General features: G+C 41.6%; 1 protein-coding gene across 1 annotated transcript; it reads right to left on the reverse strand.

Annotated features, from left to right (window-relative positions):
- Nucleotides 1–2,331: 2,331 nt before the first annotated feature.
- Nucleotides 2,332–10,926, reverse strand: GORASP1 (golgi reassembly stacking protein 1). Its single transcript, XM_080610471.1, has 9 exons — nucleotides 10,830–10,926; nucleotides 8,362–8,442; nucleotides 7,097–7,300; nucleotides 6,344–6,430; nucleotides 5,853–5,983; nucleotides 5,202–5,343; nucleotides 4,558–4,702; nucleotides 4,055–4,204; nucleotides 2,332–2,828 (listed from the first exon to the last, which is right to left on the reverse strand). The coding sequence occupies exons 1-9, from the start codon at nucleotides 10,890–10,892 to the stop codon at nucleotides 2,605–2,607; spliced, it is 1,227 nt and encodes a 408-aa protein (XP_080466597.1). The 5' UTR covers nucleotides 10,893–10,926; the 3' UTR covers nucleotides 2,332–2,604.
- Nucleotides 10,927–13,220: the final 2,294 nt, after the last annotated feature.

Here is a 13,220-nt window from a genome sequence, read left to right on the forward strand (position 1 = left end):
ACAACTACTTTCTACTTCTCTTTGTTTCAGCAGAGAGGTATCTTCAGGCATCTCAAAAGCTAATGTACAACTTACCAAGAGAAAAGGAATTTGATGAGAGAGTGAAGCAGCTCATTTTGCATTTAAATGATAAAGGCACAGGTTAGGAGAATACAATATGCTGCCGCTAGAGGTTTGACCATAGGTCCATTTGGATGTTATGACCAAAGAATCAAGTTCTCACAAACAGGTAAGACTCACCCCCTCCCCAGAGTCAGTTGACAAGAGAGCAGGGTGGAAGCAGGTGGCCCGAAGCATTACGCCATTTATTACTTTGCCATTTCATATTTAGCGTCAGTTTTGACATTCTATGCTCTTAAATTCCCAAAGGGTGCTTATGGTACAGAAGCGCTTAAATGAGCTACCACCAGTGCTTAGAAACACTGCTGGCAAAGGTGTAAGACTAGAAACAGTCCTAAACAAACAACAACAAAAAACCAAAGAGAGCACTTAGATGTCTTCAGTCATCAGGCTCCAAGACCAAACAACCTTACCCATAGCTTCAATCACATTTATTTCTAGTGTTTGGCTGTTCACCCTTGTAGCAGGCAGTTGAGGAAAGAAAAGAGGAAAATCATCTTAGCAATATAACAAAATAAAAATCACCTTTTTACTATTGTCTTCATTCTCCTACCAGAAGTTACGGCTTAATACATTCTTCTTTAAAGAAAAAGATATTTTGACCATCCTTTTCAGAACAACTGTATTTCACAGGAAAACAGTATTTCAGACTAACAAGAGAGATGAGGGGATATAAAGGATGGATTTAACATAAGGGCAGACTCTCCTGAAGATTGCTCTTGTGCTACACAAGCCTTTGGTTAAGCTGAGGTGTTCCAGGTAATCCCATGGGACCCAGGCTTGCTGTCCTGTGTCATGGCTGGGCATCAGCCTCATCACTCACTTCCCTGCCTCATCTCAGTAGGAATGGATCAGGAGACAGGGTCAGGAAAAGGAAATTGGACAATATTGTGCTAAATAAGCATACTCCAACTTACATCTACCATAAGCACCCACCTAACCTTGTACCCCATTCTCTTAATTTATGAAGGATTTTCACCACACTAACTGTACCAGCTCTAGTGAAGTTATTCCCAACTATCAACTTTAAAATTCCATTACAAATCACTTCCCTGACTGGTATAAACCCACCCAGATTTCTGTTGTCATTCATTTTGTGTTTGCTATTACATTCAAAAGCTCTTTGGAGAAAAGTGCAAACAAAACAGCCACAAAAAGCAATAGATGTTGCTGCACGAATGTGTTCCCTCCCTGTGTCTTAAACTTACGATTTGTATAAAAATAGCAATGGGTGAACAGAAAAGCACAACTAAAGAAAAGCTATTTCTGTCACTACAGAAACCACAACACATTCATAAAAAGGCTAATCACCCTGAAAACACAGACAACCACGTTTTTCACTTCAGTTTGTTTCAAAGAACCATGATGCTTCCCCCCACCTTTTCTTTTTAACTGTGAGAACAAACACATGATCTATGAAGAGCTGAAGTGAAGGATAGGAACCACCACCATGATTCTGTCCTTTCTATATGCTGCAACTGCAAACCACATGGTGCGTCCTTTCCTGCAAAGCTATTGTAGAGATGGTACACAAATAACTGCTACAGAGAAGGGACTCTTAACCAAGTTATCTCAGCCCGTGGGAGTTGCATTCTTTTGATTCTCCTCCCTGTTCCTCCAGAAGCGGAGGGAAGAAAGGTGGTGGTGGGGGTAGTGGACTGCATGGTTCTGATTTACGGCCTGGGCTTAAACCACGACAGTTCTTTTTTGGCACCCAACGTGGGGCACGAAGGGTTGAGATAACAACAGATCTGACCAAGGCACAATGCTGATTTATTTGCTCTCAAAGTTGTTTCTCTTGATGTCACAGTTTCAGTATGCTGTAGCTTACTTAGAGCCAGTATTTGCTGTGTTAGCGTTTATCAAGTGTGGGCCTTGGGCTAAGGTTCTTGTTTCATTGTATTTTATGGTAATGGCTTGTAATGCTTAACCAAGCATTACAACTCTTAACCAAGGAAAGTAACAGTTTGCAGGCTAATAAGCAGGAATCTCAGGGTAAGAAATGCCTTGAAAAGCACCAGAGCTGTCCCAGTGAGGTGTGCCATTAGAAAAATCTGTCTTGCAAGTCAAAACCATCAATATTTTTTAATGCCATCAATCATACTGAGAAAATCATCAATTGTCACTGTTCAGGCACATGCAGGCAAATGTGACTTTAGGAACTTGACTTTTTGCCAGTCTCCAACTTGTTTCTGCATTAATTTCTCCATTAATTTGATTATTTTTGGACAGAGTTCCAAAATTTGAACACAGATCAATCCATTAAAAAATAATTAGAAGAGATAACAGGATATGTATTTCATATGATTTCTTTTATAATACGCTAACAAAATAGAGTAACTATAATTCTTTCAAGATCAGAAAAATACTCCAAGCTGTAGCATTACAGCACATGGCAGTCTGTAAACAAAACCAGCACCCATTTCACCTGTCATCTGGTGCAGCTGCTGCTTCTTTCTGTTCACGTGCTGCTTCATCATCTGGTTACACCGGTGTAGTGGTTAAGGAACTCTTAATACTGTCATTGAACTGCATAACTTCATCTTCTAAGGAATCAGTTTCTGCTGTTGTGTTTGAAGAGATTTCATGAGGAAGAGCTAAAGAAGGTAACGATGGAACTGAAGACAGCAGCTCATCCAACTCGGGCTGCTTGACTGAGCCTTCAGAACACACGGTTGTGTCTTTAGGGTCCAAAGCTGTGGCATTTTCTGGGAAATGGAAACAGATTGAAAAAAAAAAAAAAAAAACAAAACCAAACAAATAAAACTTGTCAGTCTAATGTGCAGTGCCTCTGGTGCCCATACATCATGGGAAACCAGCCTGAATGAGACACCTCATACAGGCACATAACCAGACTCACAATTGTCAACTACATGGGTTGTGCTTACTCAGTTCTCCCCAAATTCAGAAAATCTGACAGTACAAGCAGGTTTTTAACAGGCCATGAAACATTTTGTCTGCTGTATTCCTAATGCTGGAGATTTTGGGTTTACCATTCCTAAGTCACCCCACCTTTTGAAAGGGAAAGGCATTCACAGTGTGAAGAATTTAATTTTTTCTTTTAATAGAAAAGTGTATTGGGCTTATACGGCAAAGTTTTTTTGGGGGGAGGGGCAGGCGGATAAAGAGCTGGCTTCTGTGGGAGGCTTCCCCTGTGTCCAACAGAGCCAATGTCAGCTGTCTCCAAGATGGACCTGCTGCTGGTCAAGGCTGTGGCCTGTCAGTGACAATGATATCATCTCTGGGATACCTGCTGCAGGGCAGGAGGCAGAGAATTTGGGAGTAAAGTTGAACTTGGGAAGAATGGAGGGGTTGGGAAGGGAGGTGTTTTAAGGATTTGGTTTGGTTTCTCATTCTCCTACTCTGATTTTATTGGTAAGAAATTAAAACCAATTTGCCCAAGTAAAATCTATTTGCCCATGACAGTAATTGCTGAGTGATCTCTCCCTGTCCTTATATTGACCCATGAGCCTCCTATATTTTCTCTTCCCTGCCCACCTGAGGAAGGGAGTGTCAGAGTAGCTTTGATGGGCACCTGGCATCCAGCCAGGGTCAGCCCACCACAAAAAGTCACTATTAAGATGACTGCAATTTTTCTTTCACTTTACAGGTGTGAAGGCAAGCCTGTGGTAAAAAACCCCATATACACAGATTTTAGAAATATGTACTTTTAAGGTCAGTTTAATCTGGATCATCAACATTTTCATTTAAAGACACATTCTATATAATCTTATTAAAAAAAAAAATTTATATTTTTTGACCACTTCTACACTTGATCTCTGCTACTGTTCCTATCTCATTTTAGCCAATCCCCTTTATGATTTTTCTTACAAGTGGCTGGTTTTCAAAAAGCATGATGCTGTGGAGCAGGCATGAGTTGGTGCCACTCCAGAAATTAGGTCAGAGGCCCAAAGGAAATATTGAATACACTTACCAAAACACGCAGAAGCGTCATTGTCTGACATTAACTTCTCAGTGCCTACTAAAGCATCTGCTGCTGGTGTGTTAAAGGAGGCAGATGAAGACATGTCGGACACTTTTAAGTTAGCGAGTTCAGGAAATGAATCAGACATATCTAGAAATCCTGAAGGAGAAAGCAAACATTATAGTACTGGCTTAGACATAACACAAATTCAGACTGAAAAAGACATGTTATATCAGGACTGAAGTCACCAAAGTCCTCTCCCTGCTAAATACAAATGAATTTAACCTAGATGTTAGCTGTCATCAGTGGAAAGACCCCTGCAGAATATCAGCTTCAGTCAGGCTTCCAGTACCCAAATTCTACAGCTCTGAAATCCACGTGAAGTCAAAAACTTCAAGGAAAACCACCACCAATGCTCCTAGTTCCTTATGTAAGTCTCGGACTCAAGATGTAACTAGTTTACTTAGATGTCCTCTGAAGAATTGCTGAAAAAAACACCTAAGGAAATATACCTGGATCCATAACTCTCTGGAGAGGGGGAGGAGGAGAAAGTGAGTTTTCTGGTGAATAACCACTCATTTCTTGATCTGCAGAATGATCCAAGTTTGTAAGTATTTCACAGTTGTCACTCTGAGAAGTAGGTGCCAATAAAGGAGTCTGGAATGACACAGTAAGAAGAAAAGCATCTTTTTGTATCTAAAGCTTCACCTGAACATGACCTTCCTATGAAAGCATTTTGCCTCCATCTCCAAATACACCAATTCAGAAAACCTACGACAGTCAAGCCACTGATCAGGACATGTTCCAATGTAGGCTTTTAAAGCCAGTATGTTCAGAACAGTCCACTCTTCATTCTTGTAGGTGTATTTTATTTCCTAGTGAGCAGCATATTCTTCTGATTCTCACTGACTGACACAGTTGTAGTATGCAAGGCTTCAAAATGTGAAGAAAATATCTGGCAAAAATTTCTATCGGCCAACACTGGTGATCTGCCAGCTATCAAGCAGCTATCACTTTCTCTTCACGTAACTCTTGTTTCATTCAAGCAAAGTTGTATGCTGTACCCAAATATACTGTACTATAAATGTTCCAACAAGCAAAAAAACTTAGAAACTCCAGAGAACATGCCAAAGATATGAACTTATTTCTTATATACCTCTGTGTAGCCATCAGTAGATGCTACAGGAGTTCCAGCTTCTGGCAAGGGTGAAGGTGGTTTGCTTTCTGGCTTTTTTTTGGGTATTGTAGACTGTGTTGGAATTCTGTGCAAGTAGCCATATCCAATACCACATCCTAAACTGGACAAGGAAAGTAAAACAAGACTTGAAAAACAAAACTAGTAAGCATTTTAAATTCTGGCTCTCTAAAGAGTTTGAGTCTTTAATCTATAGCAAGAAATACCTACCTGCAAGAATCATTTTAGTTACTTGTAGTACGCAAGGAGCACTCTGCATTTGACATTTAGACATACATAAGTTAGCTTTCAGTTGATTATTTTTGTATATTTACAAAATAGGTAACCTGACTATGAGAATGTAGCTAGTGAATCTGATACCAGGGAAGTCAACATAGGTTTGGATCCAGAACGTGCCTAATTCCTAGTTCTAAGGTAGTTTGTGGTTTGTGTTTGTTTGTTTTGGGTTTTTTTGGAAAGATTAATAGTTTTGTGTGACAAGTGTAAGTAAACAAAGCTTAGCTTGAAATTGACAAGCTGTAATCAATAGTAATAATACTCCTAGCAGGAGCCCATCTACAGTGAGTATATAACCTGTCATCAGCCAGTGACTGTCCAGAGGGAGATCAGTACCTTCCTTCTCCACCCCAAGCTCCATTGGGAGTCACAACTACCTCTCGAATGGAATCTGCTTCAGTGTTATAAACCATCAGCTTCAGCGGCTTCCCCTCATGGGATTCAATCAGGGAAAAGAAATCCTCCGACTAAGAAAAAAGGAAAGTAATAGTTATTAAACTCGAATGTGCAAGACAAGGAGCTGGAAGCAACTTAGCATTTTAGGTAGTTATTTACTTCAACATGAAATATTAAAACCCCAGAGACAGACTAAAACTCGCTAGTGCAGTTTGATCTTTAGGGGCAACTTTCTCTTTATTGTCACATTTGAAAAAAAGACAATGTTTACCTGAACCATGAAGCATCTGTCATAAACATCAACCTCCTAAAATCCCTAAACACTATCCCCACACATTCGATGTACACACCATTAGACTTATAAGAAAACATAAAATCCAGACCCTACAATATACACTTGGAAGGCATGATTGAAGAAACATAGGCCCTACCTCCTGAAGAATCTGATCAGATCCCACGACGTAGTCAGTGTATGGCTGTAGACCAGCTAGAGCTGCAGGAGATGCAGGTTCAACATCCTGTGAAAGAATAACATTGAGTCATATGCACTTGCAGAAGGACAAACGACCCCACTATTTAAAGCAAAAGCTAATGCAAAAACCAACAGAACAACATTTTGGTTATGGGACAAAATAGCAGTCCTGGAAAAGTCTACCCCTAGATGTGACATCTTGCAAAAAATCCTGAATAAGAAAGACCAAGATGCTACCAATTCAAAATGAGATCCTCTGAAGATGTTGAGAAGTTGTGCTTATTTAAACAACCAGAAACATAACAGTCTTTCCTATTCAGTTCTACTCTTTCAGCTATTCTGCTTGATCTTAAAATAGTTTTTTGGTGCTTTTTGTAACATTAATATTAATGCAGTTTAGCCAACACAGAGGCACCAATCGGGCCAGAATCTTTTTGCTTTTGCCACTGATTCTTCAATATAGGATGAAAAGACCTTCTCCCCAGCACACACTATTTGGTCCAGTTTGGATGGAGTTATTTTGCTTCACAGTAACAGGCAACATTTAACAGTCATCCACTACTTTTCCCTATTCAGATAGCTCAGACAAACCTTCAAGACTGCCTCTGTGTGATTTCAGCATTATACGTCCACATACATATTAATTCTAAACATTACCATTTAAAACAAGGTTGTATGAACACTGACAAGCCACCAAAGAATTCTGTCTCACCAAAACATGCCACACATGTTCATTGGCTCCCTGGAAACTGCAGAACCTCACACTGGCTCCAAGAAGACCTTGTCCTCCCCACATGTTACTGGGGATCACCTCCACCTCTCTCATTTTCATTGTTTTGATATTATACACCTCCAGCTTCACTGCTTTTTCAGCATTTGCCTTCAGGAGGTCTTTCAGCATATTGTTTTCCTTATTCTGTAGAGCACAAAAAGAGAGATATGATTAATATTATTTCTAGTGGCACCTGTCATATAGATGTCATGCCTGTGTCAGAATTTGAATACAAAGAACCAAAACTGTCAAAGTATAAGCTCTGTGCTTTACAAACAGTCCCAGCAGTTCAATTTTCTTTTATTAGAAAGAAGTCAGCACTGTCAGCTCACGTCCCTTTACATATGCACTTACTACTACTCCATTTAATCACTTAAATTCCTGCTCTTCGTAACTGCTATTAAATAATATCAGCAATATTAGGTCTCAACTATGTAGCCTAACAATAAGCAGCAACATTGTTCTTCATGCCTCTGATCCCAGTCCTTATTCAATAACCCTTCAAAGTCAGTGCATATTGGCTGCAAAGGGACAGGCTGTTTGTGAGTTGCTTAGAGAATTATCATTATTTCTGCCCTGTTAAAAGATTAAATGATCTTCCACCAAAACCTACCATTATAAAAATCACTTTCAGAAGGAGCCTCCACTAACAAAAGCAAGACAAACTTAATGAATTCAGCTCATATGTACTTAAGGTGAAGCATACAGCCAAAGCTGCAAGCCTTTTAAACCAAAGAAACCCCCAATCAAACTGAAGCTCAATTCTTTTCTCATAACTCAACATACAGGAACAGTGTTCCCAGTCTTAAAGTACAATCAGACAGGCTATGACTCTTTTCCATGCCTTATCAAATGTTGAAATGAGTTTGCTTAAATAAATATTGAGCTCTTACCACTGACTCACCAGTTTGATATTCTTGTGGCAGAAAATATACATAATGACTAATATCATAAACATGGTGTTAATCTGTTAAGGAGTTTGAGTGACTAAAGGCATAAATAAGGCTCTTTCCTCAAATCTGGATCCAGACAGAGAAGAGATTTTGAACACCGCCAAGTTTCGCTTTATCTTTAAATGCCATATACAATGTCCAATATGAAAAGCTTTATTTACCGCAACAGCTTTGGCGTCTACCTTTCATCATTACAATACCCGTATTTCATGCAAGTAAAAAAAAGAAACAATAAAATCATTTGAGGCTTACAAGCCTAGTATGTCCTATGGCAATGATGAAATCAAAGAAAGGTTCCAGTCCTCCTTGTTGAGCTGGGGAGTTTTCTTGAACCTGCAAAACATACATTTTAGGTTTACATTATGTTACAGTGTTAATATTTACACTTGATTCAATATTGACTTTAGAGCTGAACCACAGGTGAGATCACAGACCTCAGAAAGCAGTCCACAACTGTGAATTTGTTTTTATAAAACTATGAACAAGTATCCAAATTAAGCCGTAAAAACCAGGTTTTGGACTCCACACAAGTATTGTGATTCAGAGTGCACAGCATGGAATTATCAAACACTGAAGACTTTGGAGAAGAGCTTAGTTTTCAAAGTGCTGCTTCAGGATTTTCTTCCATGCTAGTAACAGCCTGAGAACATTGAGAGCCCCCAGTTACATCACAGCCATGTTTTACATAAACACAATTTACAGTTGGGTTCCCACAACTTACAGCACATTCGAATAGGAACACTTAAAACAGTATGCTACAAACACATGGCTAACCACAAGTACTGGTCAAGAAGATTGCCATCCCTTACAGAAGATTCATGAGGAGTTGCGACACCTCAATTTCATTATAACCAAGTTACTGTAAAATAGTGTAAGAAAGAAATACAGTGAATACCTATTAAAATGCATTCACACTGGGATAAAACTCACCAAAAGTTACACGGAGCTTGATATATATGCAGAGTATATGAAAGCATACCCACTTCAAAGTATACTAACACAGCAACATGTATCAAGGGGATGGCTGCAAACATGCTAACCAGTTTGTACTGCTTTTATCTTTACCTTTTGTTAATGCAACAGCAAAGCCCTTAACCTGCAATATATCTGACTTCCGAAAGCCACCCCACAATTTAAACACTAAGTTATAGCCCATGCACCACCTAATCTAAAAAGTACATTGCTAACAAACTTTAAACTGCTACCTCTCTCATTTGGTCTTGTGTTACTAAGCTGCTGTTTATTTTTATCTCTAATAAAGTTGTATCAGTATTGGGGATTTTGCTGGCATAACTGTCTATACAGGTTACAAAATATACTTAAGTAACAGCACAGTTATTTCAGCAAAAACTTTTAAAGAAAATAAAAAACCCAAAACCACATAACACCACATCATGCTTTATTTTTAACAGCCAAAACTGACCACTGTAACCACAATTGGAGTAGGATGCATTGACTTTCATCACAACCCTAAACTGCATCTAAAGCAAACAGCCAGCTTATGCTGAAACAAAAGTTAAAAAGGTTAAGAAAAGTTTACTCCAAATTCTAAATAACGTGCAAGAAGCCTTACAATGTATAATACCACATAACAGGACATCAAGAATGAAAATGTATGCAAAAAGAAGTACACAGAAGCTATTACAGAGCTCATGACAGCTGTTCAGATATCTAAAAGCCATAGAGATTCCCATACGATGACGTAAGTTGCAAAAAAACCCAGCAGTATTTGGCTTTAAAAATGACACCTATCAGAATTTGTATGAATTCCATGGAGGAAAAAGAAATTACTTTGTCTCCTGCATACTGTAGGTGACCAAAATCACCCTTCAGTACAGAAAAGTGAGCAGTATGCTGCACTTAGCATGAAAGGAGGCAGCACTTTGTGACCAACAGTCACTTCAGACGGAGCTAACCCAGTTAAGGAGACCGACAAAAGCAGAACCCCTAACAACAATGGTAACCTGTAAACATATCTTGTGACACTGAGAAACACAAACCACCAATGAAGCGGAAAGCAGCACGTTGGAACAACGTCTCCACTCTTAATCAGAGAGGAAGACTACCAACTAAATGAAGTGATAACGTCTGCAACAGCTGTTATCAGCAACACTTCTGCCCATGTTTAAGCTCCAAGATACGCATTTAAACCACGGGGCGTGCAGACAATCTGCCAGATGAAGGATTTAGAGCAAATCTGCATCTCCGTACAACGCCTGCGAGAAGCAGCCCCTCAGGAAAACACTGGCTGAAGCAGGAATCAGCCCCCAGCCAAGATGCTGCAAAAGATCCGCAGAGAAATGAGTCAGATCTGCAAGTCAATGGAATCCCGAGAGCGAGGCTGTAGGAAGGGCTATCCTGCTCTTAAACCATGCCAAGTTCCTAGAAAGCTGCACAAAAGGCTCCCCTCAACTGCAGGCAGCCAAGACATGGCAAGTCCAGCCTCTCGAGCCTAGTGAAGCCGACAGGGCGGGTACCCACGGGCTCCGGGGCGGCGCGGCCGCTCCTCCCCCGCCGTCGTGGCAGTTCCCTGGAAGAATCCGACAAGTGGGGCCAGGGAGCCCGCAGCCCACAGGCCCCAGCCCAGCGCCGTCGCCGGGGGCTCGGCCTGCCTCGTCCGCCACAGACCGGAGGGGGAGAAGCGGGACCCCCCGCGCCGCCGATCCCCGCCTCAGCGCCCATCGCGAAGCCGCCGGCGGGCCCGGCGGCGGCCGCCTCACCCCGTGCACATGAAAGCCCTCGGCGCCGCCATCGGGAACCTCGGAGCTCGATCCCAAACCCATGTCCAGCGCCGTGCCCACCGCCGCAGGGCGGCCGGCTCACGCGGCGGCGGCAGTGGCAACGCGCATCACTCTCGACACCACCCCCTCAGCCGAGGGCCTCGCAGGCCTGAGCAAGCGAGCACCGAGCACACCGCCTGCCACGGCGAAGGAAGATGGTAACTCAGCTCCGCTCTGCTGCCTGGCGTGACGCGCTGACGGGGCGGGGCCGGGAGAGGCGGCCGGGAGGTGGCCGGGGTTGCGCTGAGGCGTGCGGTGGTGATTGCTGAGATGGGTTGGGTTTCCGCTGGCCTACAAAGCCACCAAGCCGCAGCCCTCGTTCAGTTTAAAGCCATTGCCCCTTGTCCTATCACTGTCTGCCCTTGCAAAAAGCCGCTCTCCAGCTTTCTGGTCGGCTCCTCTAGGCTCTAGAAACTGCTCTTAAGGTCTCCCAACAGCCTTCTAATTTCGAGGCTGTTCTCAGTTTTCTCAGCCTGTCTTCATTTCAAAAGAGCAAGTCTTTCTGTTCTGTACCACCCTAGGAACGTATTATGTACTGTGCTCAAAAAAAAATGTATCCACTACCTGAGAAAATAAGTGGCATTATTGCTGAAGAAGCAAATCAGTGGTCCCATGATGCTGTTTTTCAAGACACAGGAAGCCTGGTGGTTAGGTGATTATTAAGAAGTGGTGGTATTTCTATTTCTATAAAATTTCGTATCTACTCTGCTGTTTTTACTTAGGATGAATTGTGTCAGTATTTAAAGGGTGGCTACAAAGAACATGGAGGCTCCTTTTGTACAGGGAGCCACATGGAAAAGATTACAGGTCATTGGCACAAGTTACTCCCAGAGAGATTCTGACCGGACATGAGGAAAATTTTTCACAATGAGAACAATCTGTCATTGGAATAATCTCCCCAGGGGAGTGGTGGGTTCCCCGACGCTGGGCACTTTTTAAGTTTCACCTGGACAGGGTGCTGGGCCATCTAGTCTGAGTCACGCTTTACCTGGAAAGGTTGGACCAGATGATCCTTGAGGTCCCTCTCAGCCTGGGATTTTATGATACTATGATTGAATTCTTCTGATTCTGCCTTTACCTCGTTAATGTTCTGAAAGTTTTCTATTGGTAGTAATAATTTTAAGCATTATTATATTAATATAGTTAAAGTGCCAGTTATATTTCCTGTGTGAGTACTTTCACTCCAGTATAAACCCACCAATTTTAGTAAACCTCCTTGATAGTTACTGCTCTCACCACTGAGATGTCATTTTTACAAAGGATACATCCTCATAATTTCCATGGTCCAAGTGTGATGCATAAAGACAGAAGAGAAAAAAGGTGCTTTCTCTATCCCCTGCCTTTGCTTCCCAGTAAAGCTCAAATTCCCTGTCACTTCAATAACTATTTATGCATGAAAGCCGTACATTCTGGATCAGTTTTCTCCAAAGAAAGGCCAGGATGTTCTCAGGCGCCTTTTTAAGTAACTGTTTCCTGGTGTTATCTCTAAGCTGTGATTGTAGATTCATGCGTTGCCTTCACTGAGCATATGATAGGAGTGCACATGGGTATTCAGAAAAAAATAGAACTCCGTCCCACATTTTTCTGTGTTTCCTGCTACATGCATTTGGGAACCTTATAATTATATTTTTTCTTAAATTCCTTTTCTTCAGAACATCTAACAGCTGTGTTGTTGGCCATGCAATTGTATTTCTGCCTATAATAGAAATAAGAAATATTTCTTCAGATACACCAAAAGTAGATGCTGGAGAAGAGAGTCTGATCCCAGTGTAAAATGAGTACCTAGGAGATACAAGGTCTTAGCAAAGCAAGTCTGCAGGAATTTTTTGTGCTTAGCGTTGAAGGTAGTGAGGAGTTTCCTATCTCCAGATCTTTCTTTGTAGGGAACTCATTAGAGCACCTGTCTTATATGAAGGTGGAGGTTGAAAGCCTATAAACAGACAAAGTGAACAGTAACACTTGCAGGAATGGATGGTACAAATCTCTTCAGAGGAACACATGAATGAGACAACACTGGCAAATGAAGTTGCTAAGCCACTGGCCATCATATTTGAAAAATCATGGCAGTCAGGTGAAGCTCGCGACGACTGGAAGAAGGGAAATATAACCCCCATTTTCAAGAAGGGGAAAATGGATGACCCAGGGAATTACAGACCAGTCAGCCTCACCTCTGTGCCTGGCAAACTCATGGAGCAGATTCTCCTGGAAGGCATGCTAAGGCACATGAAAAACAGCAAGGTGGTTGGTGACAGCCAGCATGGCTTCACTAAGGGGAAATCCTGCCTGACCAATTTGGTGGCCTTCTGTGATGGGGCTACGAAACTGATGGAC

Source organism: Psittacula echo (assembly GCF_963264785.1).
Source record: "Psittacula echo genome assembly, chromosome: 2".
Taxonomy (NCBI): domain Eukaryota; kingdom Metazoa; phylum Chordata; class Aves; order Psittaciformes; family Psittacidae; genus Psittacula; species Psittacula echo.

Excerpts from the sequence above, each read along its gene's own strand:
- GORASP1 (XM_080610471.1), bottom strand. The coding sequence starts at position 10,892 with ATGGGTTTGGGATCGAGCTCCGAGGTTCCCGATGGCGGCGCCGAGGGC. Across the intron at positions 7,301-8,361 it reads CCATAGGACATACTAGGCTT|AATAAGGAAAACAATATGCT; the intron begins GTAAGCCTCAAA and ends TGTGCTCTACAG. Across the intron at positions 4,205-4,557 it reads CCAGAGAGTTATGGATCCAG|GATTTCTAGATATGTCTGAT; the intron begins GTATATTTCCTT and ends TTTCTCCTTCAG.